The sequence below is a fragment of the Cyrtonyx montezumae genome, unplaced genomic scaffold, assembly GCF_038088225.1.
Source record: "Cyrtonyx montezumae isolate F1298 unplaced genomic scaffold, pur_monq_1.0 scaffold_8, whole genome shotgun sequence".
NCBI lineage: Eukaryota > Metazoa > Chordata > Aves > Galliformes > Odontophoridae > Cyrtonyx > Cyrtonyx montezumae.
In genome coordinates, this window is record NW_027072089.1 from 43,586,252 (window position 1) to 43,613,344 (window position 27,093).

General features: G+C 40.0%; 1 protein-coding gene and 1 long non-coding RNA gene across 2 annotated transcripts in view; one reads left to right on the plus strand and one right to left on the minus strand.

Moving 5' to 3' along the window:
• LOC136058856 (uncharacterized) overlaps positions 1–27,093 on the minus strand; it is a 440,039-nt gene that overhangs the window by 355,503 nt on the left and 57,443 nt on the right. The gene's annotated exons all lie outside the window — the stretch shown is intronic.
• The window catches only part of OSBPL1A (oxysterol binding protein like 1A), a 70,908-nt gene continuing 53,759 nt past the window's right edge, over positions 9,945–27,093 (plus strand). The window contains exons 1-11 of the mRNA XM_065752597.1: positions 9,945–9,963; positions 13,621–13,743; positions 17,687–17,772; positions 19,799–19,873; positions 21,046–21,157; positions 22,247–22,332; positions 24,345–24,489; positions 25,220–25,287; positions 25,375–25,419; positions 26,058–26,131; positions 26,214–26,277. Coding sequence (XP_065608669.1) covers positions 13,623–13,743; positions 17,687–17,772; positions 19,799–19,873; positions 21,046–21,157; positions 22,247–22,332; positions 24,345–24,489; positions 25,220–25,287; positions 25,375–25,419; positions 26,058–26,131; positions 26,214–26,277 — 876 coding nt within the window. The 5' untranslated portion in view covers positions 9,945–9,963; positions 13,621–13,622. The remainder of the gene's footprint in view (positions 9,964–13,620; positions 13,744–17,686; positions 17,773–19,798; positions 19,874–21,045; positions 21,158–22,246; positions 22,333–24,344; positions 24,490–25,219; positions 25,288–25,374; positions 25,420–26,057; positions 26,132–26,213; positions 26,278–27,093) is intronic.

Consider the following 27,093-nt stretch of genomic DNA (forward strand, 5'->3'; position numbering starts at 1 on the left):
AGATGCAAAATACAACGATTTAAGTTGAATGTTTCAAAGAAGACACTTCAGAGAACTTAACAACAATGAAATTAGTCATCTTGAGTGAAAGGGAGATAGTGATTATAGCCTTTATTTATGCAACATCTGTTGCAAAGATGGAGACAATACTATATGCTGATGAAGCAACATGTTACTTTACTCTGGTGGAAGAAATATTCAGACAACTGTAAAGAAAAGCTAAGCACTGAGTTTACTGAGCTTTCATCGTTGAAAGCTCCAAGAGAGGTTAGTTCATTTTGTCTCAAGTCAGGAAAATGTCATAGGTCACTGTGAAAGCAGTAATTCCTACAATGTTAATGTGAACATATTCTTGGGCTTGTAGTTCTACTTGAAATTAGATGACCACTATTTGCTATGACCTTAACTTTAGAGCAAAAAGAAGACAGATGGTAAAGAAGAAAAAGAATTGTTCCACACTCGGACCTGAATTCAAGAAAATAGTTTTCAGTTAACCTATTTTGGCTCTTAAATACTAATGAGTTGTTACCTGGAAGTATTTAAGAATAGATGTATTTCAGATAGATACATTTCAGAACTTAATGAGCAATACTATTAATGCTATTTCAGTTCAAAATCTTACATTCTGTGTTCAGATTGAAGAAATAGAACTTTGGGGGAAATATATATCATTTTTCTTAGTTAATCCTCATGTAGTAATTTAAAAAAAAAAAAAAAAAAAAAAACCTCCATCCTGGTGTTGTTTGAGTACATAGATAAATAGGTAAATTTTCAGTTGTAAGATTATAAATACTAATGTTTGTCCCATACTTGACAAAAGGAAAGAGGTATTTTCCAAGCTCAGCAAGATTCTGCATTTTTTCTATTGTCCTTATAAAAATAATAAAAATATACAGGGAAGAAACTGTATCAGAAAAGAAGACACAAAGAATAAATAACAAAAACTGTATGAACTGTGGACAACTCTGGTGGATTTCTAAGAACTCTGTCATTTCTTTTCACAGTCAGTTATAACTATGATAAGCGTTGATAAACTCAAGAGACAAATGTGATTAACAAATTTCCAGCATGTTTATACATACTTAGCAAGAGAGTAGTGGAACTGACATGGTACACAGGAATATTTAACAGCTGATTAATTTCTTTGTCTCAAATAAACATTCTACTAAAGAAGGTCATGAAATACATATCCTTAATTTTCAAGTTTGGGATACCAGTATAGGTATCCCACTGATGAACCTCACTGTTCTTAACAGTTAGGAGTCTCTCATGCTGACGATGTTCACAGGGATGAATGAACTTTGATACTTAAAATGGTTACCAAATCTAACCTTTGGTCCATCAATTCTGCCTTTGAAATGGTAAACAAAAACATTTAAAGCTCATTTTAAGCAAAGGAAGACCCTGAAAGCCAGGAATTGACCCAGGTTACTACAGGGATTGCAAATTCCTTGTTTTCTCTTGTCAGGACAAGAAAATACGCTGGATCATTACTGATGCCTGTCTGAAACCAGAATCTAATCCTAGGAAACAAAAGACTTAAACCAGGTGTAACTAATGCTCGTGTAGATAAGGAAGCAGTATTTACACAGAAATCTTAATTAAGAAGAATGTTATCCAAATGCAATGCATTGAAAAGCAATCAACACTTCTGAAAGGAAAAAAATAACAACTTTTGAAACATTTTTTATTATAGTTTTACTTTCTACTACCAAATCTGTCCAGAAGGGGGAGGTAAATAGCCACATGTTTCAGTTACTATCAACCAAAAGGAACTATGAACGCCGTTATTCTCTCTTTGTGTAACTTCTGCTCATTTGAGATTAATTTCTTGGAAATTATTTTATCTTTAATAGTCAGGGGTTTTTTTTGTTTGTTTGTTTGTTTGTTTGGGGTTTTTTTGTTTGTTTGTTTGTTTCACTTTCCAAAGCTCATAAACATGTATTGATAAAATAAATCAATGTGGTGCATAAGTGATGTTAGGAAAATTGTATAATTTGACAGTGCACAGTAAATGCTAATTAGGAGTAAAATGCTACAGTTGATTCAAGCGAAGGCTTCTGATTTGTGATCAGAATCACATGTAAAACATACATCATGAAATCTTCACCTTGTTAGAGCTGATGGGAATTAGACTGTTAACTTTGATTCAGCTACAGTATGTTACATACAAGGATAAATCTGGGATGAATCACAAATAAGAAAGAAATTACAAAAAGCACTAAAATACTATAACAAAATATCAGTTACTCTGTTTGATTTTGTATACAACTGCTCAAGCAGCACTGTATATTTGCAATTTCTTTTTTTTTTTTAATGAGGAAAATTTAGAACAACGACGAATCATTCAGTAAGGGATATGTATACATTTAAGCATTAAGTAGTTCAACTGATTTCCATTGCATAGTTATGTGTTTTGCTAGACTGGGGGGGGCTACACTGACAAAATTAGGAATAAGCTTCATAGTTAGAATCTTTCCACATGCAGCTAATTTATTATTTTGAAAATAAGATCAGACCAAACTGATTCACTCACAATAAAAGACTGCATTAGAGAAACCCAAATTTTGGCCTAAGGCTACTTGGCTGATAAGACCCAGAAGCTTGTAGAGGGGTTAAATGTAACTCAAGAGTCTTGAAGTTTGTTAATCAGTTCATTTATAAGGGGTCTTCTTTCCCCTCTGCCATACATTGCTGCTAATATACTGGTATACCTTTCTGGTGCAGCCCTTGTGAATATACGCCACATATTTGGTGTACACCTGATTTTCTCAGGATCATGCTCTTGGTCTGGTTTGTCATGAATAAATGCAGGGTCATATAACATTTCCACCACAGCATATTCTCTCAAATAATGGATGCCCTTTTCCATAGCAGACCATTTCTTTTCCTCAGTCATCAGATCATCTCTGAAGGGGTATTTTTCTTTCATGGCTATCAGTATCAGCTTCCAGAGTGAAGGGCCTATGGTGGCATGTACTAATGCTTCTGTCAATGGCAAAGTCCCTGGCAATGCTACCCAGTTGGCGAGCTTCGTTACCATCTAGCCACACACTGTTGGCCCCATTGTCCCAACAGCATAGAAACCAGGTGACAATAGGTTCATTTGAGTGGCATGTAAAGTCTTTTCTCAAACCTTGAATTTCACTCATTTTCAGAAGTCGAGTAATACCAGTAACAATCTCACCTCCTACTCTGTCAGGACTCATTGCCTTCCTAGGCGTTGGTGACTGTGATCTTGCCGGGGATCTCAGTCCTCCTACTGGAAACCCTAGAGCTTTGAAGCACTCATCTGGACCTCTTCTCCCCTCTTCTCTTACAGTGTGTGATTCCTCTACTTTCTCCTCCTCTTTCTTCTCTTCTGAGGGAGTCAAGACTTTTCATTTTCCATTCTCTTTCAGGGGCAACTGACATTGATTCGGGTGTTGCCTGAGGTTGATCAGGTTGGTCAGTTTCAATGATCATTCTCTCTAGCTCAGCTTGAAGTCTGTCTCATTCAACTATGACAAAATTAATTCAGCTTGGGGCCTGACTTGTTGAGCCCAAACATGGATTTGTTTGTTTTATAAATGGAGTATTGTGAACTGATAGGCATCTTGCTCAGTTCTAATCTCAGTCTCGCTCAGGTTGGAGGGCATCTCACTCGGACCGGAGGGTGTCCATGTTGGATTGGAGAGCATCTTGTTGAGACCAGAGGGCATCTTGCTTGGACCGGAGGGCATCTATCTTGAATTGGAGAGCATCTTGTTGAGACCAGAGGGCATCTTGCTTGGATTGGAGAGTGTCTCGCTCAGACTGGAGGGTGTCCATGTTTGACTGGAGAGCATCTTGTTGAGACTGGAGAGTGTCTTGCTCGGACTGCAGGGCATCTAAATTGGACTGGAGAGTCTGTTTGTCAGCTAAAAGACTGTCTCTTTTGGCTCAGAGACTCGCTCTATTTCAGAGACTTTATGCTTCTCTGGGATAGTATCGAATAAGGCTCGGTAAGCATAAGCCAGACCCCAAATAATTTGGGCCTCCTCACATCTGTCTGAGCCACAACATCCCTGTCTCAAATATCTGCTTAAGTTCTCAGGATATTGCAGGTGTTCAGGAGACAAGCTCCATGACACCGGTGATGCCCATTTCTCTAAAGTCTCTCCTAAGTCCCTCCAAACTCCCTGCCAGTCACTATTCTCTGGTTTTGGGGAAGGCTTTTTCAACATATTATAAATACAGTTACTGATGAGTACATTCAGGGACACTGACACCACGATCATTAGATAAGCATTCAGAAAGCGCATAATGAATTCAAAGGAGAGACCAGGAGACTATTTAAAAATCACAAGTTCTGTAGAATTAGCAACTCTGTCTGGAGTTGCTCCCTCCTGAACTGAATGCCACATCGTATACAAAAGCCAGGTAGGTATTTCCATCAGTGTTTTTAGTTTATCATATAGACACCAAGCTCCATGGATCAGACTGGCAAACTTAATTAAGTCCCAGTATGTTTTGAGCATTAAAAGGGAAAAAATGATGAAATGCAGTCCCTATAAGAGCAGTTTAAAAAGAGAAGGCATTTTTTTTTCCTTCTTTTTTTTCTTCCCCTCTTTATTAAAACAGGCTGGCAGCACCCAAAAAAAGTTTACAAATATCCCAGAAAAATATGTCCAGTATGCCTGGACTTCAAGGTCATGTTTTGTAGTAGAACACCTGCAGTACAGATAAGCTTCCTAACAAGAGAGAGATTCACTCTAAAAGTACATCTCTACCCGACTAAGGCAGCTAAACTGCCCCACATTGGGTGCCAAAAGATGTCAATGGTTTATGGGCTGGTTTGGCCCAGTTCCATGACAACTGGTGTGGGGGACCCACAGACCCATGCCCCAGGAAAGAGGAAGGGGGAAAGGGAAAAGGGAGATGGACCTAGAAACAAAACAGCGGCAACGATCTGAGGAGGAAAGCTAATTTACTAAATAAGATATCAGAAAGCAAAATAACATGCAGTATAATTGGAATTAAATCTAATAAATTAAATCTAATAAATCAAATAAAATGAGCAAGAGAGAGTGTTCGATAAACCGAAGGCCTTACGCTAACGCTGAAGGCGGATGGCAGCGAGCACCCACTGCTGAGTCAATCCCAAAGGAAAGAGAGCGTCTCATGACACACAAACAGTTTTTATCTTTCCTTCTGAGCAGAAAAACCTAAAAATACAATGCAACATAAAGTCCTCTGGGGAACGTAGTTCTTATTCTCTTCTGAGACAGGTATACCCATAAATATCAATGATCCACGGAGCTGGAGCATTAACTCTTTAATTGTCAATGCACTACATGATGTTATGATGCGGAATACCAATACCAAAAAGAATAAAACCATGACAGTGTCCTAGTGGATGACAGGCTGGCCATGTGCCAGCAGTGTGCCCTCAGGGCCAAGAAGGCCAATGGCATCCTGGGGTGCATTAAAAAGCGCGGCCAGCAGGTCGAGGGAGGTGATCCTCCCCCTCTACTGTGCCCCGGTGAGGCCTCACCTGGAGTACTGTGTCCAATTCTGGGCTCCCCAGTACAAAAAAGACAGGGATCTCCTGAAAAGAGTCCAGCAGAGGGCTACAAAGATGATAAAGGGCATGGAAAACCTCTCTTATGAGGAGAGGCTGAGAGTCCTGGGTCTGTTCAGCCATGAGAAAGAAGACTCAGAGGGGATATGATCCACATCTATAAATATCTAAGGAGCAGGAGGCAAAGGGACGAGGCTGGACTCTTCTCAGCAGTGTGTGGTGATAGGACATGGGGAAATGGCCTCAAAACAATGCATATGAAGTTCTGCACAAATGTGCACGGGAACTTCTTCACAGTGAGGGTGACAGAGCACTGGCACAGCTGCACAGAGAGGTGGTGGAGTCTCCTTCTCTGGAGAAGTTCAAGACCCAGCTGGACGCCTACCTGTGCAACCTGGGCTAGGGAGCTGCTTTGGCAGGGGTTGGACTCCATGATCTCTGGAGGTCCCTTCCAACCTCTACAATTCTGTGAAGAACATTTTTTAATCACCACCCGGTTGCAAGCTGTCTATAGAAGCACACACTTGTCTTCCATAGAGCTAGAGAAAGCTTCTCTACAGTATAATAACTACTAGTTAATTTTTAAAAGGCTCCTGGCAAAAGAGAATCAGTAAATCTCACACTTTTCCCCTGCTATATGTGCATTCACATTAAAAGGGCATATTATATGCACACTATCCTAAGATTCTTTCTGCTGGAGAATATCTCCAGAAATTGCCTGAACTTGTTTCAGATCTGCTTTTAGCAGAAGTGAGCAATTTCAATGCTTAATAAGGCTCATACTAGCTACAAATTAACCAGTTTATAGGGTTATTTCCTCCTCAGAAAATATCAGTGACCATCTTGTACCTATAATGTTTCCTATTGCAAAAAGTTCAGAATATGAAAAATTGCTATCATCTCTCACTGGAAGTCATCATTTGTAAATGAACAAGACTGGATACAAGGAAAAAGTTTTTCATGAAGAGCACAGAGAGGAATTGTTGTCCAGATATGCAGTGGTTGTCCATACCTGGAGACATTCAATGCAGGCTGGATGGGGCTGTGTGCAACCTGACTGAGCTATAGGTATCCTTGCTTGTTACAGGAGTGTTGGACTAGATGACCTTTGAAGTTCTCTTCAAACTCCAATGATTCTGTGATTCTATGAAGATCCATAGGGACCATGCCTAAGAGCATCAGCACGTTTGTTAATAGTCCTGTGCCTGTCTTCCAGGAGGCAGGAATGCACAGGTCTGGAAGAACAACCAGGCCCTACATTTGCTGTACTGCATGCAAAGCACAGGAAGTATTCCAGGTCTGTGTACAAGCTATTATGAAACAACTTTTTAGTTTCTGTTGAATGACTGTTAGTCAATTAATGAGCAATCAATCAGTCAGTCATTAAATATTTTACTGTGTAAAAATATACAAGCAACCTATCATGTGTCATTTCTTTTGAGTTGCATATCTTCAAGCATGACTGGTATGCTAAATCTGAAGAAGAAAACAAAAAGCATAATGTGCTAAGCAAGTGCTGTATCACAAATAAAATAGTGGAATTTCATGAGGGGTAGAGACATAAATACCCAGCTACTCTTTTTCCTTTCCAAGTCTGAATTGTTTTCCAAAAGTTCTGCCTTCAATCCTGGTTAAACCACTAGCAACCCAGATCAAGTCTGGAGTACCAGAAGAAGCACAGGGAGGTGCTTCTAGTCTTCCCTCAGCTACGAGCAGTACCTTGTAAAATGGGATGTGATCAGCATCTTCTGTATTTTTTTCCCCAAGAAGTAGCAATAAGGAGCAGTATTATTTGAAAACTTCCAACTTTTATACTTGAAATCATAAGATTTGTTTGCCTGCAGCAATGAATTCAACTAGTTGATTATGCACTACACAAAGTGGAAGCTCCCTGTCTAAATAAATTTATCCTCAGGCAAGGCTATGGTATTACAGCTTCACATTCTGCAGTCAGGTTGCCCCATTACCCCAACCCAGAGCAGGACATGATTTAAAGTACACTGTAAAAACGTTGACAAAATAGTTCAGCAAGTTCTGTGCAAGGTTGTTTGCCATTGCATTCAACCTTAGCATGGGAAGCTACTTTCTGCATCACTAATTTCAGCAAGTTGCCTGAAAAAAAATGGAAAGACATGAAATAGAAGATAAAAGGTACATTCACAATGAACAAAACCCTTGATATTAGCAGCACTGTTGTCTGTATTTACACACTTCAGAGTTCAAAACTCACTGGATTATTACTCTGGGGTGTGCAAGGAGGCAAAGCATTCATAAATAATAGATGCTTCTTGAACCACAGGGAGTGTAGTGATGCTGACCGGGACACAATTGTACGTGGTAGAGTCATTGATCCACAACACAGTTAATCTGAGAAGGCACAGTTCAGTGCTGCATTCTTAGGCTGTGCAGTGGTGCACAAATTCCTTATCCTTAGGATAAACTGCACCAGCCCATTACAAAAGAGGAGCCTGCAGGCAGCACCCGCTTTGTATTGGTGATTACAACACTAGTGTGGCCTTGCTTTTATCTGGCAAGACAGCAAGAAGTTCTCATGCAAGTATCCGTTATGAATAGCTGTTTCTTTGTAAGAGAATTATATAATAACTCAAATAGCCAAAGAACAAGTATCATGCACAGATGCTGCATGAACACAGAATTTAAAGTATCTGAAAGGTCTTAAGATTTACTCACTATCTGTTTTACTTCCCTTACTCTGTCTTATTAAAACATTTATATTTTATTAACCTGTTTTTAGCTAGGTCTTTCTTACCAAGATCCAAAAGAACCCCTGCACTGTTGTTGTCTCTTAATTCATTGCCATTACTTCCCAGTCCAGGATGGAGCTACACCATAATTAACTCACTAAAGGGTACAATAAACACCACACAAAAATACAATTAAACATTTAATGCTTGTGTATGTATAATATAATTAAAAAGGAAGAGAGGGTTTAACTGTGATGCTGCTCGAGGCAGTTATGGCATTGCAAAGGGTAGCTGAATGCCAGAAATAAAAGAAATTCAGACAGATAGGAGCAAGTGCAACACAAGATAGGAATGTGGGCACGGGGCAGCCAGTGCTCTGTAAGTAGGAAGAGCAACTCGAAGAGCTGCTCCTGAGAGAAAGACAGTGGCAACCTTCATTGAAGTCTCTCAAGTATCACATACTGAATCAAGGAATTGAATTGGATTGAATCTAAACTAGGCATCATAGCTTGAGCAAACAGGTAACTTTAGGAAGAAACTCAGGGACCATAGAAATGCACCTATTGCTGAAGAGAGCTGCTGTTTGCAACTCAGTACAAGGGTGGTCCCATGAAGATAAGGACAGCACTATGGTGGGTAGGGTGGTTGTATACAACACAGTAGAGGGTCCAGAGAAGATAAGTGGAATTGCTGTTTGCAACTCAGTGGGGGGAGTCTGTGAAGATAAGGAGGCAGATTTGCTGGCGACATAATGTAATCCCCTTAACATCTGGAAATTTACTCTCAGTTGTAATCCTACGACCGCCAGAGATGTCACTCACTTTGGAATTTCTGTCCATATCTTTGGAATGTGATGAATATTAACGTGTTATGCCTTTAAATGTGCAGTCGTTTCTCTCTTCAGTATGCATGTTTGGTGGAGAGATCCCCCATGCACCCAGCGCTGTAATAAAGGGAATACCTGCTTGGCATATTTCATTGGTGTGTCAAGTTACTTTGTCAGATTTCTTGGCATCAATACTTACTTCTGAAGCAGGTCTCAAACTAATAAAAAGCAGAAGTCCAAGCACAGCGTACATGTAGTATCTCACGGGTGTGGACCTGGTGTTCTTTCATCTCACAGGTGTGGATCCGGTGTTCTTTTGGCTTATTCATTCTCAGAGTGTTAATGATGCACACAGTTGCAGGCACTAAAGAAAAAAAGAAAATGCAGCGTGCCTCATTATTTATGTCCTAAGAATTTCACAATAACTCTCAGGTAAGAACTTGCCACTTTTGGAAAGTAGCTTCATCCTAATCCTTTGAGAGCCTTTCTCATGGCACCCACGGCTTTTCCATCACGTGACACAGCCAGGCCGCGCCTCGGCCCCGCACAAGTTCCCTGCCGAGTTCCTACAGGAACAAGATGAAAGGTGATTACACACGATGAAAGCGATTCCCCAAACCAAGCTTTTTCACTCGGAGTCCTCTCCCGCAGCCCCACGCCTGCCCGAGGCCGCAGCACTCCTCCCTCCGTCGCAGGGGAGGGCGGTCGCTGCCGACTTCCAGACACAACCAGAGGCCGCCCAAGCCCGCCTCGCCCTTCCCGGCCCCTCACGTGGGCTGCAGGCGGAGCGCTGAGGGGGGGGGTCGGCCCGCACGGCTGGGCTGCGTGTTGTCTTCCGCGCCGCCCTCCAAGTGGGCTCGGTTCGGTGCCTCAGCGAGAGCGTGGAGCAGGTATGTGCTGTGCGTCTGTGCTCGTCTCCGCTGGGCGGGCTGCCGCTGTCCTTCGGCACACCGTGGGGGTGTGCTCATCCCGCTGACTGGACGTTAAGGCGGGTTCCGTCTATCGGTGCGTTTCGCCCCCTCCGTGACAGCGTCGCTCCGTGTTGCGCCTGCTGGGATGTGAGAGGATCTTCCTGCGGGAGTGTGTTTTTTATTGCTTGAGGGAGAACTGAAACAGCAGCCAATGCTGTACCCACTGCCGGCCTTACTGCTTGTCCTAGGATCAGCTCAGCTGCCCAGGGCCCCATCCAACCTGGCCTCGAGTGCCTCCAGGGATGGGGCACCACAGCTTCTCTGGGCAGCTGTGCCTCACCACCCTGTAGAATAAATAGAATGATAGAAAAATAGTAGAATAGTAGTAGAATAATGCATTGAGCGGTTACTGTACTGCTATGCTGACTCAGCCTTAAATTGGGCAGCTGGTCCTGTTTCTGCTGCTTGTAATTTTTTCTTCGTTGTTTTTGTTTGGGTTCTTTGAGCAACTGAGTAACTGTGCTTCCTATACCAGCAGCTGTCAGGTGGTATTTCATGGTTAGGTATCTCAAGGAACTCCTTAACTAAGCAAGCATGCAGGCAAGCTGATAGCTTGGGCTCTCGTGTGAAGTGGGGTCTAACAGCTCCTCTGTGAAGGCAGATGCTATAATTGATGGAGAGGATTGCTCTGGCATAGGATTCATAGAGAAATATAAAACAGAGCATCTTAAAATGCTATCCTTTATAACTTCTTAAAAGATAAGTTTGAATTAGTGATCAAGTCCTGCTGGGTTACTACTAATGAGTTCAACAGAAGTGCCTCACAGTCATATCTCAGTTATACAGGAAGCGCTCGATATTGTGTTGTTCTGTGTTATTTTCTTAGGAGGTAGCAGTGACTGTACAGACTAGTGTACAGGCCTTTCAACAGTACCAGGCATAAAGACTGAGCCCTGAAAGGCAGTGTAACTTGAATCTGCTGATGAACGAAATGAGCTAATGATGACAACAAAGCTGAGCCTGAGCAGATGTTAGCTCTCTGAAGTGGCTGGTAGCTTTGCATTCAGGCAGCACAATGCATGTAGATTAACCTGTGGGTAGCACTGTATGATAAATCCAACTTAAACTCTCAAGTTTTGCCTTGGTGCTGGTGATCTGTCCCTCTACTTTGAAGCTAGTAGGTGAGGAATGTGGAGCTGTTCTGATGCAGGCTGTGTGACCAAACAATAAACACCTTTCTGCAACGGGATGCAGACACAAGAAATAAAATAGTAAACACATGCAGTTTGAGTGCCTCTGTATTGATTTCTTTCAGTACTCTCAGCTTGCCACTCAGAATTCCCCTGGCAGTTGCTCATCTCCATTAAGCAGGAAATCATACTGCTTAAAACAGTGTTGTCAAGATGACACTAAGTTCTGAAAGGAGTCCCTTTGTTGCCAGCTTCATTTAGGCACTTAATTCAGCTTGTTAGCTAAAACTTTTGGTTCTGTATCGCTGATCTGGTAAGTAGCTGCACTCAGATTCACTTTCCAGCCCCAGTAGTAGGAACAGTTTCCTATGAATGATCCTTTTAACTATGACTAATATCCAGACAGTCATTCTTCTGCATCATTGCTTACTTTGAACTTACAAAATCTATTTGAAATATTTGGCCTGAGCAGTGAAACAGCAAAGCAGACAGACCTTTCTTAGCTGCCATACCATGCCTGTCTCTTTTCTGGTAATATTTGCAGTAAGAGTGCAAACAAGTCATAGCAACTTAAATCCAGTGCCTATTTGTGGGGGGAAATCACATAAGTAGTTTTACCAAGTGATTCAGCTTTCTGTGTATCTTAAGCTGCTTAACATTCTGCTCATGCACATAACTGGCCTTTACTGCATGCAGGAGTTGTGCATTTGGATCAGATTCTTGGTTCTCTTCCCAAGCAGTCTTTTCCTCCTTCCTTCTCATTGATACTAAATGGAGGCTGCAGGTTCTTAATGTGTTGGAAGTGTATTGCTGTTCCTTCCTGCCACGTGCGTGGGATGCTGACAAATGAGAGAAATATAATCCTGTCATTACTCCATCATCTAATATGTTTGATAGATTGCTAAAGAGATATTGTGGAAGAGGGGGGAAATGAAGGATGAGCTTTGCTTTGATTTGCTTTTCTCCCTGTGTCCTTCCACTTTCCCAGAGCCAGCAGAATGAGCAATGAGCTCTGTTTCTGTGTCCTGCTGATGTGATATAGCACAGCTTCAGAAAAAGCACTGCTATATATGCACAATATAATTATATATAATGCATTATGTGACTGATAATGCATTAACATATTTAATTTTGTTCTTTCTCTAGACACTGGTAGAACTGATGTATTGGAGAAAACGATGCTGTCCCAGTAACAGCAAACTGCTGTGCTGCCTCAGCAAGTGGCTAGGCTCCTGTTTAAAGGCGATGAATGCTTTAGGGCTTGAAGGATTTCTAGAAGGACTAATGCTGTTTTTGCTGGCAGAACTGATAAGCAGTCACCAAGGGGATTGTTTGATCTGTGTTGGAGGAGGTGGTTGTATGCTGTGTCTGTATTAGTTTGCAGGAGATCAGTCCAGTCTGTTCTGAAATGTGCCAGAAAGGTCTTGCTTAGTCTTTGGCAAATCCTTCCATCTGAAAACTGATTCCCCCCACCCCTTTTGCTGATCGAGCAAAAGTTAGAGGAAGACTCTTCTCTGCTGGCTTTTTGGCAGTCTGTCCTGCTGTAGATTTCTCTTTTTCTTCTTTGATATTAACAAGATCTGTTGCTGTTAGAGGCTTTTTATTGCTTACTCAGTGTTCTCACTGTCTTTTCTTGCAGAGTGCTTTCTCATCTAATCGTAGTGCAGGAGCTCCCTGAATGTGTTTTAGTTCTGAGTCCACATGGTACAGTTGAGCTGCCTCTCCAATGCAGCTGAGCATAAATAAGTTGTGGGACCAGTCAAAACCTCTGCTGGTATAGAAAAGCTGGCTGTGTTAGACTAATGTTCTTTGCAATCATTAACTGACTAGGCATTTTGATTCTGCAGGCTGTGGTGACCTGTGTGTGTCAGCTGAAGGTACTAAACTGGAGACACTTAATGTGGGCAAACTTTTCTTTTACTGCTGTTTTTAAGAGCAATAAATTGCATATTGCATCAGTGTCTTCCAAAGCTGCTTTGAAAACTTGAGTTCTTTTATTGTACTTCTTAAAGAAGATAAAATCTACAAAGTTGAGTATCTGACTCCCCTTCAAGTCAGTTTTGAGGGTCATATTTCTGATGGTATCATTTATCATGGTATCATGATGGTACCCATATTCCCTGATGGGTATTTGGAGTGTTAGCAATCAAAATAAGTTTCTTTCAATTCTGAAGACATACTTGGGCTAAAATGCGTACATTTCCCCTTCTCCCACGCTGCCTATGAAAAGCTTAAGTGCTTTGCTGATATGAAGAATTTTAATTCTTCTTAGTGGCATAACTGGGTGCTAGACAATTAACAACAGTTTGTGCATTAAATGTGCTTCACAAAGGAAATAATAGTTTTTCTCATGCTAATTAGGGGAGAAAAGAGAAATAATATTAAGCAGTATCTTACAGCACCAGAAGACATTACAAAATTGACTTTTTTTTATTTTTTTTATTAGAGATGAGTACTGAAGCAGAACAGCAGCTTCTCCATGATGCTAGGAATGGAAATGCTGAAGAAGTTAAACAGCTGTTGGATACCATGAGCAAAGGAGAAATAATTTTTGACATCAACTGTAAAGGTTAGTAGCTCTCCTCAAATGTTTGTGAACTCACTGTTGAAGCTATGGATAGGGGAATTGTCACTAACTGTATAACCCTGCCTTCTTTAGAGTGCTCACTACAGTAATGTAAAACTCTGATACAACTGTTTTTACCCCATGGCTCTTAAGGCTGTACTTACATAGGGTAGAGAAAAATGTACGTAAACTCTAAGTAATTCACAGGAGATAGAAATGTCAACAAGACAAAAGAATCAGTATCTCCTTCTGCATATATTTAAACTTATACCACCTTTGAAGCTTTGTAATAGTAAATAAAAAGACCATGGTGCCAGAGTATGGTTCAGGGAGGTGTAAAGTGTCCATCAAGGCTGCAGAGATTGAGTACTGTATTTTCTAGATATGATTTTTAGTCTCGCTTTTCATTCCTGTGTAGTAACAGCAGTAACATTTCTTGCTGTGTGTGAGAATGTTTTAGATAAACACATAGATTTTTGCTGTTATCAGTACAGTAAGTCACTTGGGAAAATGAAGTAAATCTGCCAGTTATCTGTGTCTAGATCTTTGGCCAGTATTAAAGTTCTGCATGTGCATAGCTAACAGTTGTAGCTAAGCAGTTCGCTTACTGAGTGTTAAAATTTCACAGAAGGTCTAGATTAGCAAGCTCATCAGCAGTAGCAGACTGCTCTATTACTTTATTCATTTAGTAGCTTTATGTTTCTATACACAGCAGGGGGCTGGAACTGGGTGGGCTTTAAGATCCCTTACAACCCAAGCCATTCTGTGATTCTATAATAGAAAGTGCTTAGTTGTTTATACTTCCATTCAGCTATGCATGACTAGCCAACTAAGGCAAGCTTGCTAATGGAAGGTCTGGGAAGCTAGAGGGAATGACCTGGAGATAGCTTGAGTTAAAAAAAATGTGAATATGGAATCAGTATGCAGTGAAACGTTATGTTCTGGTTCTTCTGAACGTTAGAGGGCGTAATTGCCACTAAAATGCTCTTTGTAGGAACTGTTCTGGTTGTGTAATACCTCAGAGTTGAATCTCTGTTCTTCCATAGTCATGCTTTGGAGACCCTCTTTTAATTCACTCTCTTACACTAGAGAACCATGTTGGAAATAGACTAAGACAAAATTCAGTCCTAACTGCCTGTACTGTCTTCTCATTACCAAAACCACTGTGTATTGCTATAAATTCCAATCTGTTTTGTGTTACTGGATAGTAATTAGACAGCCACGTGGTAATCACATGAACATGAGCCGGCAGTGTGCCCAGGTGGCTAAGAGGGCCAACAGCATCCTGGCCTGTATTAGAAATAGTGTAGCCAGCAGGAGCAGGGAGGTGATCATCCCCCTGTACTCAGCTCTGGTGCAGCCGCACCTCGAGTACTGTGTTCAGTTTTGGGCCCCTCACTACAAGAAGGACATTGAGGCCCTGGAGCGTGTCCAGAGAAGTGCTCCAAACCCCCCACCAGTTTCGTAGCCTAAGTCTTATGAGGAGTGGCTGAGGGAGCTGGGATTGTTCAGGCTGGAGAAGAGGAGGCTCAGAGGAGACGTCATTGCACTCTACAGCTTCCTGAAGGGAGGTTGTAGTGAGGAGGGATTTGGCCTCTTCTCTCAGGCAACAAACAGGACACGAGGAAATGGCCACAAATTGTACTAGAGGAGGTTTAGGTTGGATATAAGGAAAGTGTTTTTCCCTCAGAGAGTAGTCAGGCACTGGAATTGCCGGCCCAGGGAGGTGGTGGAGTTGCTGTCCCTGGCAGTGTTAAAGAGGCACCTGGATGAGGAGCTATGAAGTACATGGTTTAGTAGCTTGTGGTAACAATGGTAATGGGTGGATGGTTGGACCAGAAGATCTTGTAGGTCCTTTCCAACCTTGTGATTCTATGATTCTAATAGACTAAAATGCAGCCCTCTATCTTTCTTCTCCTTCGTGTCTTGCCCTTCTGTCAGTGCCTTGTGGATAATCACAGTTCTCCCTAGAAAGTCAGGATATGGGGGGTTGTGTTCAGTGCTGCAGCAGTTCCTTCAGGATCTAATGTGGCAATTATGCTTGGCTAACAAAACCAAGTACATCTGGAGCAGGTGGGTAACTATGCTGGAGACAGTGTAAACTTCTTCTGAGCGTGCCTTGGGAGTCTCAAGTCTGAGAGATTTCTGTGCCTGGATGTCAGTGCCTACCTTCAGTATCTCGGAAAAAAGCTGTCTAGTGTTCTGAAGTGTCAGCTTACTTCTGAAGCTGTGCTCTAGATACACAGCATGAAGTCTGACAGCAGTGAAGCCAAACACCCTTTGGTTTCAGGCAAGAGTAAGAGAGGAAATATGAACTCAGACTTTGCATACTAGTTGTGCTGTGGCTGGGTTCTGGCCAGTCAGTGCTTGCAGATAAGCAAGATGTACTAAATGATAATCTAGCTAAATGATGTGAACTCCCATTTCCAATTGTCTCAGTTCACCAGCATTAAAGAGACATACCCCCATAAAAACAACACGAAGCCAGAGTTTTACCCAAAATGGTTGTGCTTTCAAAGGTTAGATGATATAAATGTGTTATTCATTTTCCCTAAATACAAGTAAATAGAATATTTGATTTGTTATCATTCTGTAAATAAATAGTGCCATTTGAGACTTAGAACTGTCTGACATTAAAGCAAGGAATTAGGTAGAGGAGTTGCCTTTCTTCTGTTGTGTCTATTTTGCTATCCCTGTGTTCTCCCCAGTACAATGGTATCCTGTTTTTAAATGAGTAAATCGAAGGCGTCAAAATGCAAACATTTGTGGTCACTCGAACAGGAATAACAAATGCCTTGAGCTTGAGAAGTCACTTGTTAGCTAACAGCAGAAGTGCAAACGTGGGATGAGTGCACAACAAGGGCTTCTGGCACACTATTGGATGAGAACTGCAGATCTGGACAGGTTCCTGAATTGTTAATGGCTGCATTCCTTGGCAGCACCATTGTCTTGTTAGTACTGTAACTCAGGGTGATCTTGGACTGACTGTGTGACCCCTTTCTGTTGTTTTTGGAAGAACTTTCTGTTCCATCAGACTGAGGGATGAATGATGTGCATTTATTGTGTCATTCAGTATTTGTAGCCTCAGAGTTGGTGATCCCCCCCCCACTATTTATCTTCCCTGGTACTTGAGCCCATTGGTTGAACAGGGAAGGAGCAATTGTAGGATGGAAGGAATGAGAGAGCAGTGGAAGGAGCTGAGAAAAAGGGAAACAAATAATGAAAGAAACAGCTAATGAAGGGTAGAAATGTTAGCAGGAGACAACTATAAGAAATAGAAAAATGTTTCAGCTATGCACCACATTCTAATGTTATTTTGTAAAATGAAAGCAGAAAGATAATGATGAACCTCAAAGGCCAGTGGTTTTTTCTTTGTGCTAGTGGCTTATCTCCATGTGGTAAACTTAAGCTGTGCTTCTTCCCAACTTCAATGCTTGGGTACGTGAGAATGGAAGACATGAAGGTCACAGTAACTTTAAATATTTTCTAATGCCCTATTTTAATTTTGCTTCCAAAAAGAGTTATAGCTTTTAGGTAGCACTCAGAATGCTGTATGTCTGTTTCTTAGTAAAAACAAAGTACAGTCCAGCTTTTCATAATATAGTTGAGTGTTGTAAATGGAAATTAACAGGGCTTTGACAACTTAGTAGTAATTTCTAATGCTTCAATATCCTAATTTTAATGGAGTGGTTGTAGAATTCTGGTCATACAGCCAATGCTCCAGAACATACTTTACTTTAAGTACTCCTTAAGACTTTGTGGATTGAAATTTGTTACTTTTTCAAACTTCGGAGTAGTTCAGCTCACATATATAGAACTGATGCTTCCAGCTTCCTTGTTCCTCTGTTACTTGAGTATGTGCAAGGCTCCATGCACATGGCATCATCTTTCTTTGTGCTGTATGTGATCAAAACTTAATTCACTGACTCAGTTTTTTGTCTTTTAGGAAGAAGTAAGTCTAATATGGGTTGGACGCCTCTTCATCTTGCATGCTACTTTGGACATGCTGTTGTGGTAGAGGATTTGCTGAAGGTATATTTCTATTTACCTCTTCTAATAAGGCTGAAAACTGTTATTCTGGAAGCATTTTGTGTTTATTCTTTTACTTGTATCTGCTATAAGCTAGCATCTCATAATACAAATGCTTCAAGAGCCTAATCTATCTTACTGAAATGAGTATTTAATTTAAGCAATTTCACTTAAACACTAATGTTATAGAAAAAAACAAAATGTTTCAAGTGCAGCAATCTGTTATCTAATATAAATTTTGCATAGAAGTGTACGCAGAGTTCTGTGTGAGTAACATGTAGGCATTTTTTTTCTATAGATATATATTAATGTAGTTTGACTTTTTCTTTCTTCTGTCTTTGAAATGACAAACTGTTAATCTTGCCTTCCAGTATTTAAAAGGGGATTATAAACAGGAGGGGAATCAACTTTTTACAAAGGTAGACAGTAATAGGACAAGGGAGAATGGCGTTATACTCAAGGCAGGAAGATTTAGATCGAATGTCAGGGGGAAGTTCTTCACAGAGAGAGTGGTGAAGTGCTGGAAAAGGCTGCCCAGAGAGGTTATGGATGCTTCATCCCTGGAGGTGTTCAAGAGCTGGTGGATGGGGCCTTGGGCAATCTGCTCTTAATACCAGGTCTGGAGGTTGGTGGCCCTGCCTGTGGCGGGGAGATTGGAACTTCATCATTGGGGTCCCTTCCAACCCAAGCCATTCTATGATTTGTGGTCAAAACTGACCTATTTGTTTGTTCATAGCCATGTCTGCACTTTGTTTTGAGCTATTTCTGACTGAGTATGGTGTTTCCTTTATTTTCTTTTTTTCTTTTTGCCTCGACTCTAACTTCAACCCAGCCTTACCTGTATTATACCATATTCCTATTTGAAAGATTTTGCTGTAGGTGGTAGGAACTTGCTGAATGGTCTAAAATACAAAAGTAGCTAATCTAAACTTGAGTTTTGTTCAGAATGAAGGCTGCCAACCATAATTATGACTCCAAAACAGGAAACAAAATTTATATTTATTTGAGAATTTCTTTGCTAGCCTGCACACCTGCTCAGCATATTCTGCTGTTCTCAGTCCAGGAGGGCTACTTGAAGCAGAAGGTAAAGCTGCATTTATTAGTATTTCTAGGGCTGAAAGAATATATATTTTTCATCACTTGTAGGGCTCTTGGAAGGGTATTATTTCAAGAATGAATGGAATAATAAAGGAGGCTGTGAACCTCTGAAAGCTAAATATATGCAGTGTTTTCTGCGTACTGGGTTTTGTGCTGAACAAGTGAGTGAGTAATTGTCAGGAACAGAGGCCTGGAACCAGAGTCAGGCAGCAGTGGGCTGGTTAAATTATTTACCTTCCTGTCTAGATCACATATGTTCCACCCCTTTTCTGACCTTCTGTGAGGTTAGATGAAGTGGTATAAGAAAAATGATTACAGAAAGACAAATAATTTTTTTTTAATTTTATTTTTTGGGGGGGGGGGTTCCTATGCAGTGTGCCAAGCAGTCTTCCTTTCAGGGAAGCAATATGGGAAGGGGAAAGTGTGAGGTAAGAAAAAGCTGAGGAAAGTTTCAGATAGGTACTGTCTTAATGCTGATGTGGAAGTTTTCAGGTGAGAGAGCCACAGTGGGTGCCTAGAAAGACTGCCACTTGTTAAACTGGCAGCACTAGGAGGCAGATGGTACTGCGTATATACACCTATAATAATATACTTATGTGTGTTTTCCATTACTATTCCAGTATTTTCAGTAAGTTTTTAATCAACACAAACAAGCAAAAACACCAAAAAATCCCTACAGATTATTAAACTTGTTTGTTAAACTTACTTTCTGATTACTACCTTCTCAAAAGAGACAGAGGTGGCTGGGGGAAAAAAAAATGAATCTTGTATACGTACTTTGTTTCCAGCATGGTTGTATTAGAGTTCTGATCTGATTTGCCACAGGGCCTGTATTGGTGTCCTGTCCTTTCCCACCCCATGTCATCAGGGATAATAGCTGTGCAGTTCCTGTTTGAGGGATGTTTAGACATCTTTTGCTTTTGCCATTTAGGCTGGTGCAGATGTGAATGTGCTGAATGACATGGGAGACACTCCACTCCATCGTGCAGCTTTCACAGGACGTAAGGTAAAGCACGTTGCCTTTTTGAAGCCTCATACATAGGTTTATTAAAGGAAATCCTACTGGTAAGACTTACTTCAAAATGTTGTTTTACAGCATGTCTCTAAAAATGATTTAACTGTTTTGATTCAGAGTGCTCAAAAGAATGAGGTACATTGCTTAGCTGCTGTAACTGTTCAAAACAAAAACATGGCAGAAATGTCGTCTTCTCCTGAGGGCAGGAAAAGTCTGATCTGTGTTGGTTTATTGGTTGTTTTTGTGTTTGTTTGTTTGTTTTGTTGTGTGCTTGTTTTTTGTTTTTCTTTTGGTGGTATACTGTTATATCTTTTTTAGCTTTTTGTTGATGACGATGTTGCTGTCAGAGGAAGAAGTAGTATTTGTCTTCTCTGTGCCCTGCATGTTAGCTGTGTAACTAAACTGATGCCTGTGCTCTGCTTTTGCTGTGTACCAGAGAAAACACTTAAGCTTGGCCCTATCTGTGGCTACAGGTGCTAATTACCATGTGGAAAACTGTAAAGAAAGCCTCTCATCTACTACTGAAGTTCTACAGGTTAATCTGTGTTTGTGCCTAGTATGCTTCACGCAGTAAGAAGAGTAGGAATTGCTCCTCTTAACTGAATGCATATTTACGTAGAGAGAAACCACATTATTTTAATCTTAGTGGCTTTTTGAAGGGATGAAAATGTAAATTAGTGGTCCGCTTGATGTCTGCAAGTATAATTTCTTCATAGAAAACTAGAACTAGAGAGCTGCTTACAGCCTGTAAGCAGCACCTTGATTAGTTCCCTGGTTCCTACCATTATTCCCAATCTAGCAGTACCTCTGTGGATAATCTTTTGGCTCTACTGAAAATGTGTCTGTTCAGTCACAAGATTTCTCAAGAGCCAATTATACTGTTTTTCTCTATCAAATACAAGATTTATACCAGGCATACAGACATGTTTTTAAATCAGAGCAGGTCTGTTTAGCCGTACTCCTGTCAGCTTCCTCAGCCTGGTTGATGTGAAAGTGAAAGTTACAGTTAATCCCTCTCCCTAGTCTCTCTACAGCATTCCTTCCTGTTTTTGTAAGTGATGATGGATGGTTATGCTGCTGTTCTTACAGGATGTCAAAAGCTGGGTTATGGCTTTACCATAACTGGAATAGATAAGCAGTGTTTTTTTCAAATTCCTTTCCAGGAAGTGGTGATGTTACTCTTGCAGTATAATGCTGATACTTCTATTGTCAATGGGAGTGGAGAAACAGCAAAAGAAGTTACTCATGATAAAGACATAAGGAATATGTTGGAAGGTAACCTTAATGACTTTTTAACACAGTTGTACCTTCTAAAAGCTGTTATTTTCTTGCAAGTTACAGAAGCTCAATTGAATTTTCTTTAAATTTTGTCATTAGAAGGAAATAACTGCTTTTTTTCCTGATGGATTATTTGTTATGGTACTTCTGCAAATTATTTGGAGAATATAGTATTATAAATGCCAATAGCATTATTCAAGTAAATATTTCAGTCCTGTTGAATCCTTGCTACAGCTCTGAATGGGTAAATAGCAGTCAAAGCTGTAGCACCCTGGAAAAGGAAAAACTGAAGTCAAGAATACTAAGTGGCTTCATCAACAAGATTGCAAACTGTTCAGAATTTTGCTCTTTAACAAAGACGACCTTGTATTAGATCAAGTTTAGATCTTGCTGTTGCAGTATTGAAAGTTACCCCAAATGAAGAAAGGAAGGGAAACAAAATGAAAATCAGTTTTCCTCCCATTTCTTCTACAATTTTCCAGGTGTTGAAAGTGAGGGAAATAATGTCCAATTACTTGCACAGGCTCACTATAGTTTTGGGGAGCTGAAGATCTGCTGCCTCCTGGTATTACTTTGCACTGCTCCTAAATACTGTTGAAGGGCTATGTCCTATGCAACAGATAGTGTAGGTAAAAAGTGACCTCTTCTGATTTCCTATTCAAATGCACGATTAACAGTCCTTTCCAGGGCTGATCTGCTGGATGGTTAGAGAAGAATAAAACTTCTGACTAAGGAGAGGAATTGAAGAGAAACTGAGAGGAGCACAAGGAGGATCTGACAGGGCTGGCATGTTGTTTTCCTGTTTCCTCTTTTACTAGAGGGTGGAGTTGGACTCTTAAGTGTATAAAAATAATGAAAATATGTGTGTGTTTGTAAATGCATTTGCACATCTTTTCAGCTATCACGATTTTTGACATCAGATTCTTGCTCTGACTCTGGCTTTTCTGGGTAATTATTCCTCTTTTATCTATCCCAAATAAATAATACTAGAAATGCTTCTTTCTTCCTTCTCAAGGCTTTGAAGCTGTAGGGTTTTATTTAGGTAACATTTTATGCTATGTTGTTTTTTGGGGTTTTTTTTAACAGCAGTTGAAAGGACCCAAGAAAGGAAACTGGAAGAAGAACTCTTAGGGGCAGCAAGAGATGGGGAAACAGGGAAGCTGTCTGCTTTGGTAAGATTTCAAGTTATTCTAATACTTCATTGTCAAGTGGTTGAAGCTATGATGCTAATGTATAAACAACATAATATTTGGCCTTACGTTTTGAGATGCTGTGATCTCAGAATGTGAGTGCTCTGCCCCGTATTGTATGGGTAAGATGTTGAGGCTTTTTTGTTGAAAACCATTGTTTTGCAACCTTCAAAGTCTTTGATGTTAGTTTCCTATATAGTCTGCATATAGTCATAAATCCCAGAGTAATGGTTCTGGATCTCCTGACACAAGCTTGTGGCATTAAGGAATCCACAATAACTTTTACAAGTATATGTTTTCATTGCAGTATGGCCTATTTTCAGTCTTGGAAGTAGGCTTACAATCGTGTGCACAACACAGTTCCATGATGCGGAACACTTTAACTTCATGTGTACAATACTGTGCCCTCATAGTTATTTAAACTGATGGTACTGTAAGTCTTCCATGGTATAGCAGGGTTAGAGGAGAAGAATTAGAGAACTGGGATTGGAAAGTGCCTCTCCAAAGCATCTAGTCAAACTCCTGTTTGAAGGGAATCAGTTATAGGTCTGCCAGGAACCGTATCAATTTGGATTTTGAAACAGTGTCTCAGTGCTTGAGATCAAGTTATTTTGAGAGTGCTGATGTTCTCTTGGAAGTAAGATGTATAGTGTGAAATACTTTCCACCTGATTGGCGTCTTTAGTCTTAAAAGATAATACATCAGAGCAGTCTGAATGTTCTGTGTATTTTTATGGAAAGTGCACGAATGTGAGATTCTGAAAGAATGTGCTACATGTGCTCAGGAACTCAGGTATATAAGACCTTGATGTTAAAGAGGTTGTACTTTTACAAGCTGTCTTTTCCTGACTTTTCTAGTTAAACTGTAAGTAACCATTGTAGCAGCTTCTATTTTGTGGGTCTATTTCTCAAGCACATTTCAGGTGGTTAAAATCAGTGCTAACTTAACAGAATTTCTGTGACAGCAATTTATTATGGAGTAATTTCTCTAATACAGCATTTGACTGATGTAGAAGGCTTAAACAGAGTTTCTCTAAAATTGTCACATGCTTGTAAATCTAGTCTCCTAGACTGCTCAAAAGCAAGTTATTAAGGCAGTCCATTTGATTTGGAAGTTTGACTACAATTGCGTGTGCAGATCAAATAGCTAAGTTTTTGAGTTTACGTATAGTGGTATTTTAGGGATGTTAGTAGCATCATGCTTAATGACCTATTTCTTTGAGAAAAGGAACCATTTCTCAAAGCATCTACCTAATATCCAAATAAAACTCTTTTTTTCTTTTCTTTTTTTTTCCTATCAGCTACATAGTTACTCTAATCTCCATTTCCCCTAGTAGTTAGACTTCAGAGTGCAGTAGAACTGTTTGTATAACAGACTGCTCGTAGTAGGAACTTTTAGGTGGCCCAGAACAGCTCTGTCACGGTGTCTGACAGGCCTTCCACTCTCCTATATGAAGTTCTTATTCTCTGAAACTGGGTGGCTACACAAACTCGTTTTGGACTTAACCACTGGTTCGTGCTGACTTTCAGACTGTACCTGGGAGTATTCCACTAATAGCAGGAAATCTTTGCTCAGGTGAAAAATCTAAAAGGGCTATTCTAGCAATGTAGGTGGCTGAACTGCAGTCCAGAGGAATTCTCTCTGGCACTGTGCTGCTTAGCAGGGTAACAGTTTCTGAGCAGAGCTGTAGAGGTGAGAAGGATATAGCACGTAGAAAACTAAGGAGGTTTCCTACTATAGCTGAATGCTTTCCTTGATTGCTGTAGTCCTTGTACTTCTCACAACATACTACGTGCCTGCTTCATTTCCAGTCCAATGCTGAAGTACTTGTTAGGAATAGATAACTTCCAAAAGAATGAGGGTGGCATCTGGAGAGGGAGGAAAACTGATCTGCAAACCCATCTTCCTTTTATTCTTTGTTTTGTTTTGTTTTGTTTTGTTTTGTTTTTTATCTGTTTATTTATTTATTTATTTATTTTATTTTATTTTTACAGTTGAACAAGCCGAAGCCACCTGATATCAACTGTGTGGATCAGATGGGGAACACACCATTGCACTGTGCAGCGTACCGTGCCCACAAGCACTGTGCATTGAAACTTCTGAAAAATGGAGCAGATCCTAAAATAAGAAATAAAAACGGTGAGTATCAAGTGAAAGTATATAAAATGTAAAGAGTAGACAGACATTTAACAGCTTCTGTAAGGTATGTTACCACTTAATGTTTGAAGAAAATATAAGAGTGCCTTACAAGTCGTCTATCACTAGTACAGGAAGCCCAGCACTGGCTAAATTGCATGCTTACAAACTGCAGCAAAATACTTACCATACAAGCTTTTATTTTCCTAACTCATCTTTTTCTATAAAGTTTACATGTTGTCTATCTTAATCATGGAAAAAACTCATGCTTGGCTTTTGCTTTTGTAATGCTGAACATCAAACAATGGGACAGTGGTAATAAAAGTGATACGATAGAAGGCAAGGCCCAGAAAAAGTGACCCTTCAGAAAAGTGCCTCTAATGAAAGCATGTCCAGAAAGTCTTTACACAGATGTTACTCAGACTTTGTCATCTGATTAAAGATGCCTTTATTTTGATATTTGTGAATGTTTAAAACTGTTGTACATGGCTGAAACGTTAACAACAAACAAATGGCTAAGAGAAGTCCCCTCTGTGGCCAGTAGAACTCTGTGGGGCAGTTCATTGCACTAAAGTACAGAGTACTTTTGAATCTTCTGCTCCCGAGGAGCTTATGCTCCCCAACTTAAATGTTTGTGGGACTAAAGGGGAATACACAGGGTGGTTATTTTAAGATGATTGCACATAGGTTTATTTGCATCAAATTTTCATGCCTCATCTTGGTTACTGAACAGATCAGACACCCCTTGATCTAGCCCAAGGTGCAGAAATGAAACTAATTCTGGGAGGTAAAACTGGAAAGGTAAGAACTTTTATCCTCATTTAAAATGCCACTTGCTGAGGTTGTCAGTTTGGAGCTATTCCTAAATAAGCTTTATTTTCTCTGCAGGTTATCAACAAACCACTGAGACGATATGAAGGTCTCCTATGGAAGGTATATCTTATTTCCTTTCCTAAAATAGCTTATAAGATATCCAAGTGTGTCATTTTCTATGCTTAAGTAAGAGTTGTTGAATGAGGGAGCCTTTCAATAATACATTTGTTAAATGATATAACTTTTTACTTCCGTGTACTGAATAAATTATAAATGGACTGGCTGAGTGTATCTATATTTATGGCAGTTTAGTCTTAACTTTTAATCTTTGCAGACTTTTTAAAGTTCTCTTCTGTGTACCTTTTCCTATATATTCACAGACAAATATAATATAACGAACTGTTGTTTAAACTACAACTGTGTTCTACAGCTTGTGACATGTAAAATTTTGCAGTTCAATATCTTAATATGTTTTGTTCTCATTTGATATTATAAAATAGAATTGTATGGTAATTAACAATCCTTGTAGTATGTAAAAATAAATTAGTATTTCAGATCTTACTGAATAGCAGGCTCAGAAAAATTTTAATCTTTAGATATTGTTGAAAAAGAAAAATAAAACGTAAAGTATTCTCAGATTGTTGTGACCACTGTGATGTGTAGCGCATAAAATTGTCAGTCATGGGGAAAACATTAACTGCTTTTAAGTAACTCTTCAGCTGTTAATCTTACCTGTTCCTGTGTTTGGGTTTCTTTAGAGCTCACGATTTTTTGGTTGGAGACTCTACTGGATAGTATTAGAGCATGGAGTCCTTTCCTGGTATCGAAGACAGTAAGTTCTGTGCTTGAATTTCTGACAAGTAAGTTTAAATAATTCCCATCTTCATGTTATTAAATATCTTTTTCTTTCGAAGAGCTGATGCAGTAAATAATGAGCATCGCCAGGGATGCAAGCATCTAACACAAGCAGTGTGCACGGTAGGAAGTGAAATAAGACCTATAACTCCTGCTTTTTTTGTTGTTGCTATTTTGTTTGGATTTTTTCTGTGGTGGTGGTGTTCTGTACTTAAACAATGAAAACTTCAGTTAGGTTGCTAAGCATGTCTATTATTTTTAATAATTATTAAGAAAAAGGCTTTTGCTGTTGCAGGAAACTGATTCTTGTCAAAACAGACAATGCCTTTTCAGCTCTTTCACTTCTTCCCAAAGTCCTGAGGAGTTAAAAAAGTGTCAGACGACTTGATAGTATGCCTTCTTAGGCATTGCTGTGTACAGCAGTGATTTGGAGCGTGTGATAGAGAATGGCAATACCTAGTTCCTCCCATAGCTCTCACAAGCCATTTGAAACTGCATGTGTAACTTAAATTCTTCCTCAGTTGAGGAACTATTAAGTTCTTAAGAATTTTTTTTCAAATCATCTTCAGTTCAGATATGCTTGTGGGCATCCCTTTTGGGATGACAATCCACTTCTTGGGAGGAAATATTTCAGAACTTCTTACCACTGGAATGTTTGAGAGGGAAGGAAAGGTGTAATGCACAGAAGGATGAAGTTCACAAGAGGAATGCACTTAGGATAATCTCAGTGCTTCTTTGTCTAGAGCTAACATGTCCTTGTTCTATAAACTGCCACTGCATGCTCTGTTACATATACTCTTATTGTATAAAAAGTGATTCTTGCCTTTCTATACCTACAAATTCCTTAACTTTGATAGCTTTGCACCATTGCTGAATCAAGTGGTACTAGGCAAGTATATCTTGACGTAAAGAACCTCTGTCTTTTCATTCATGAGCTGA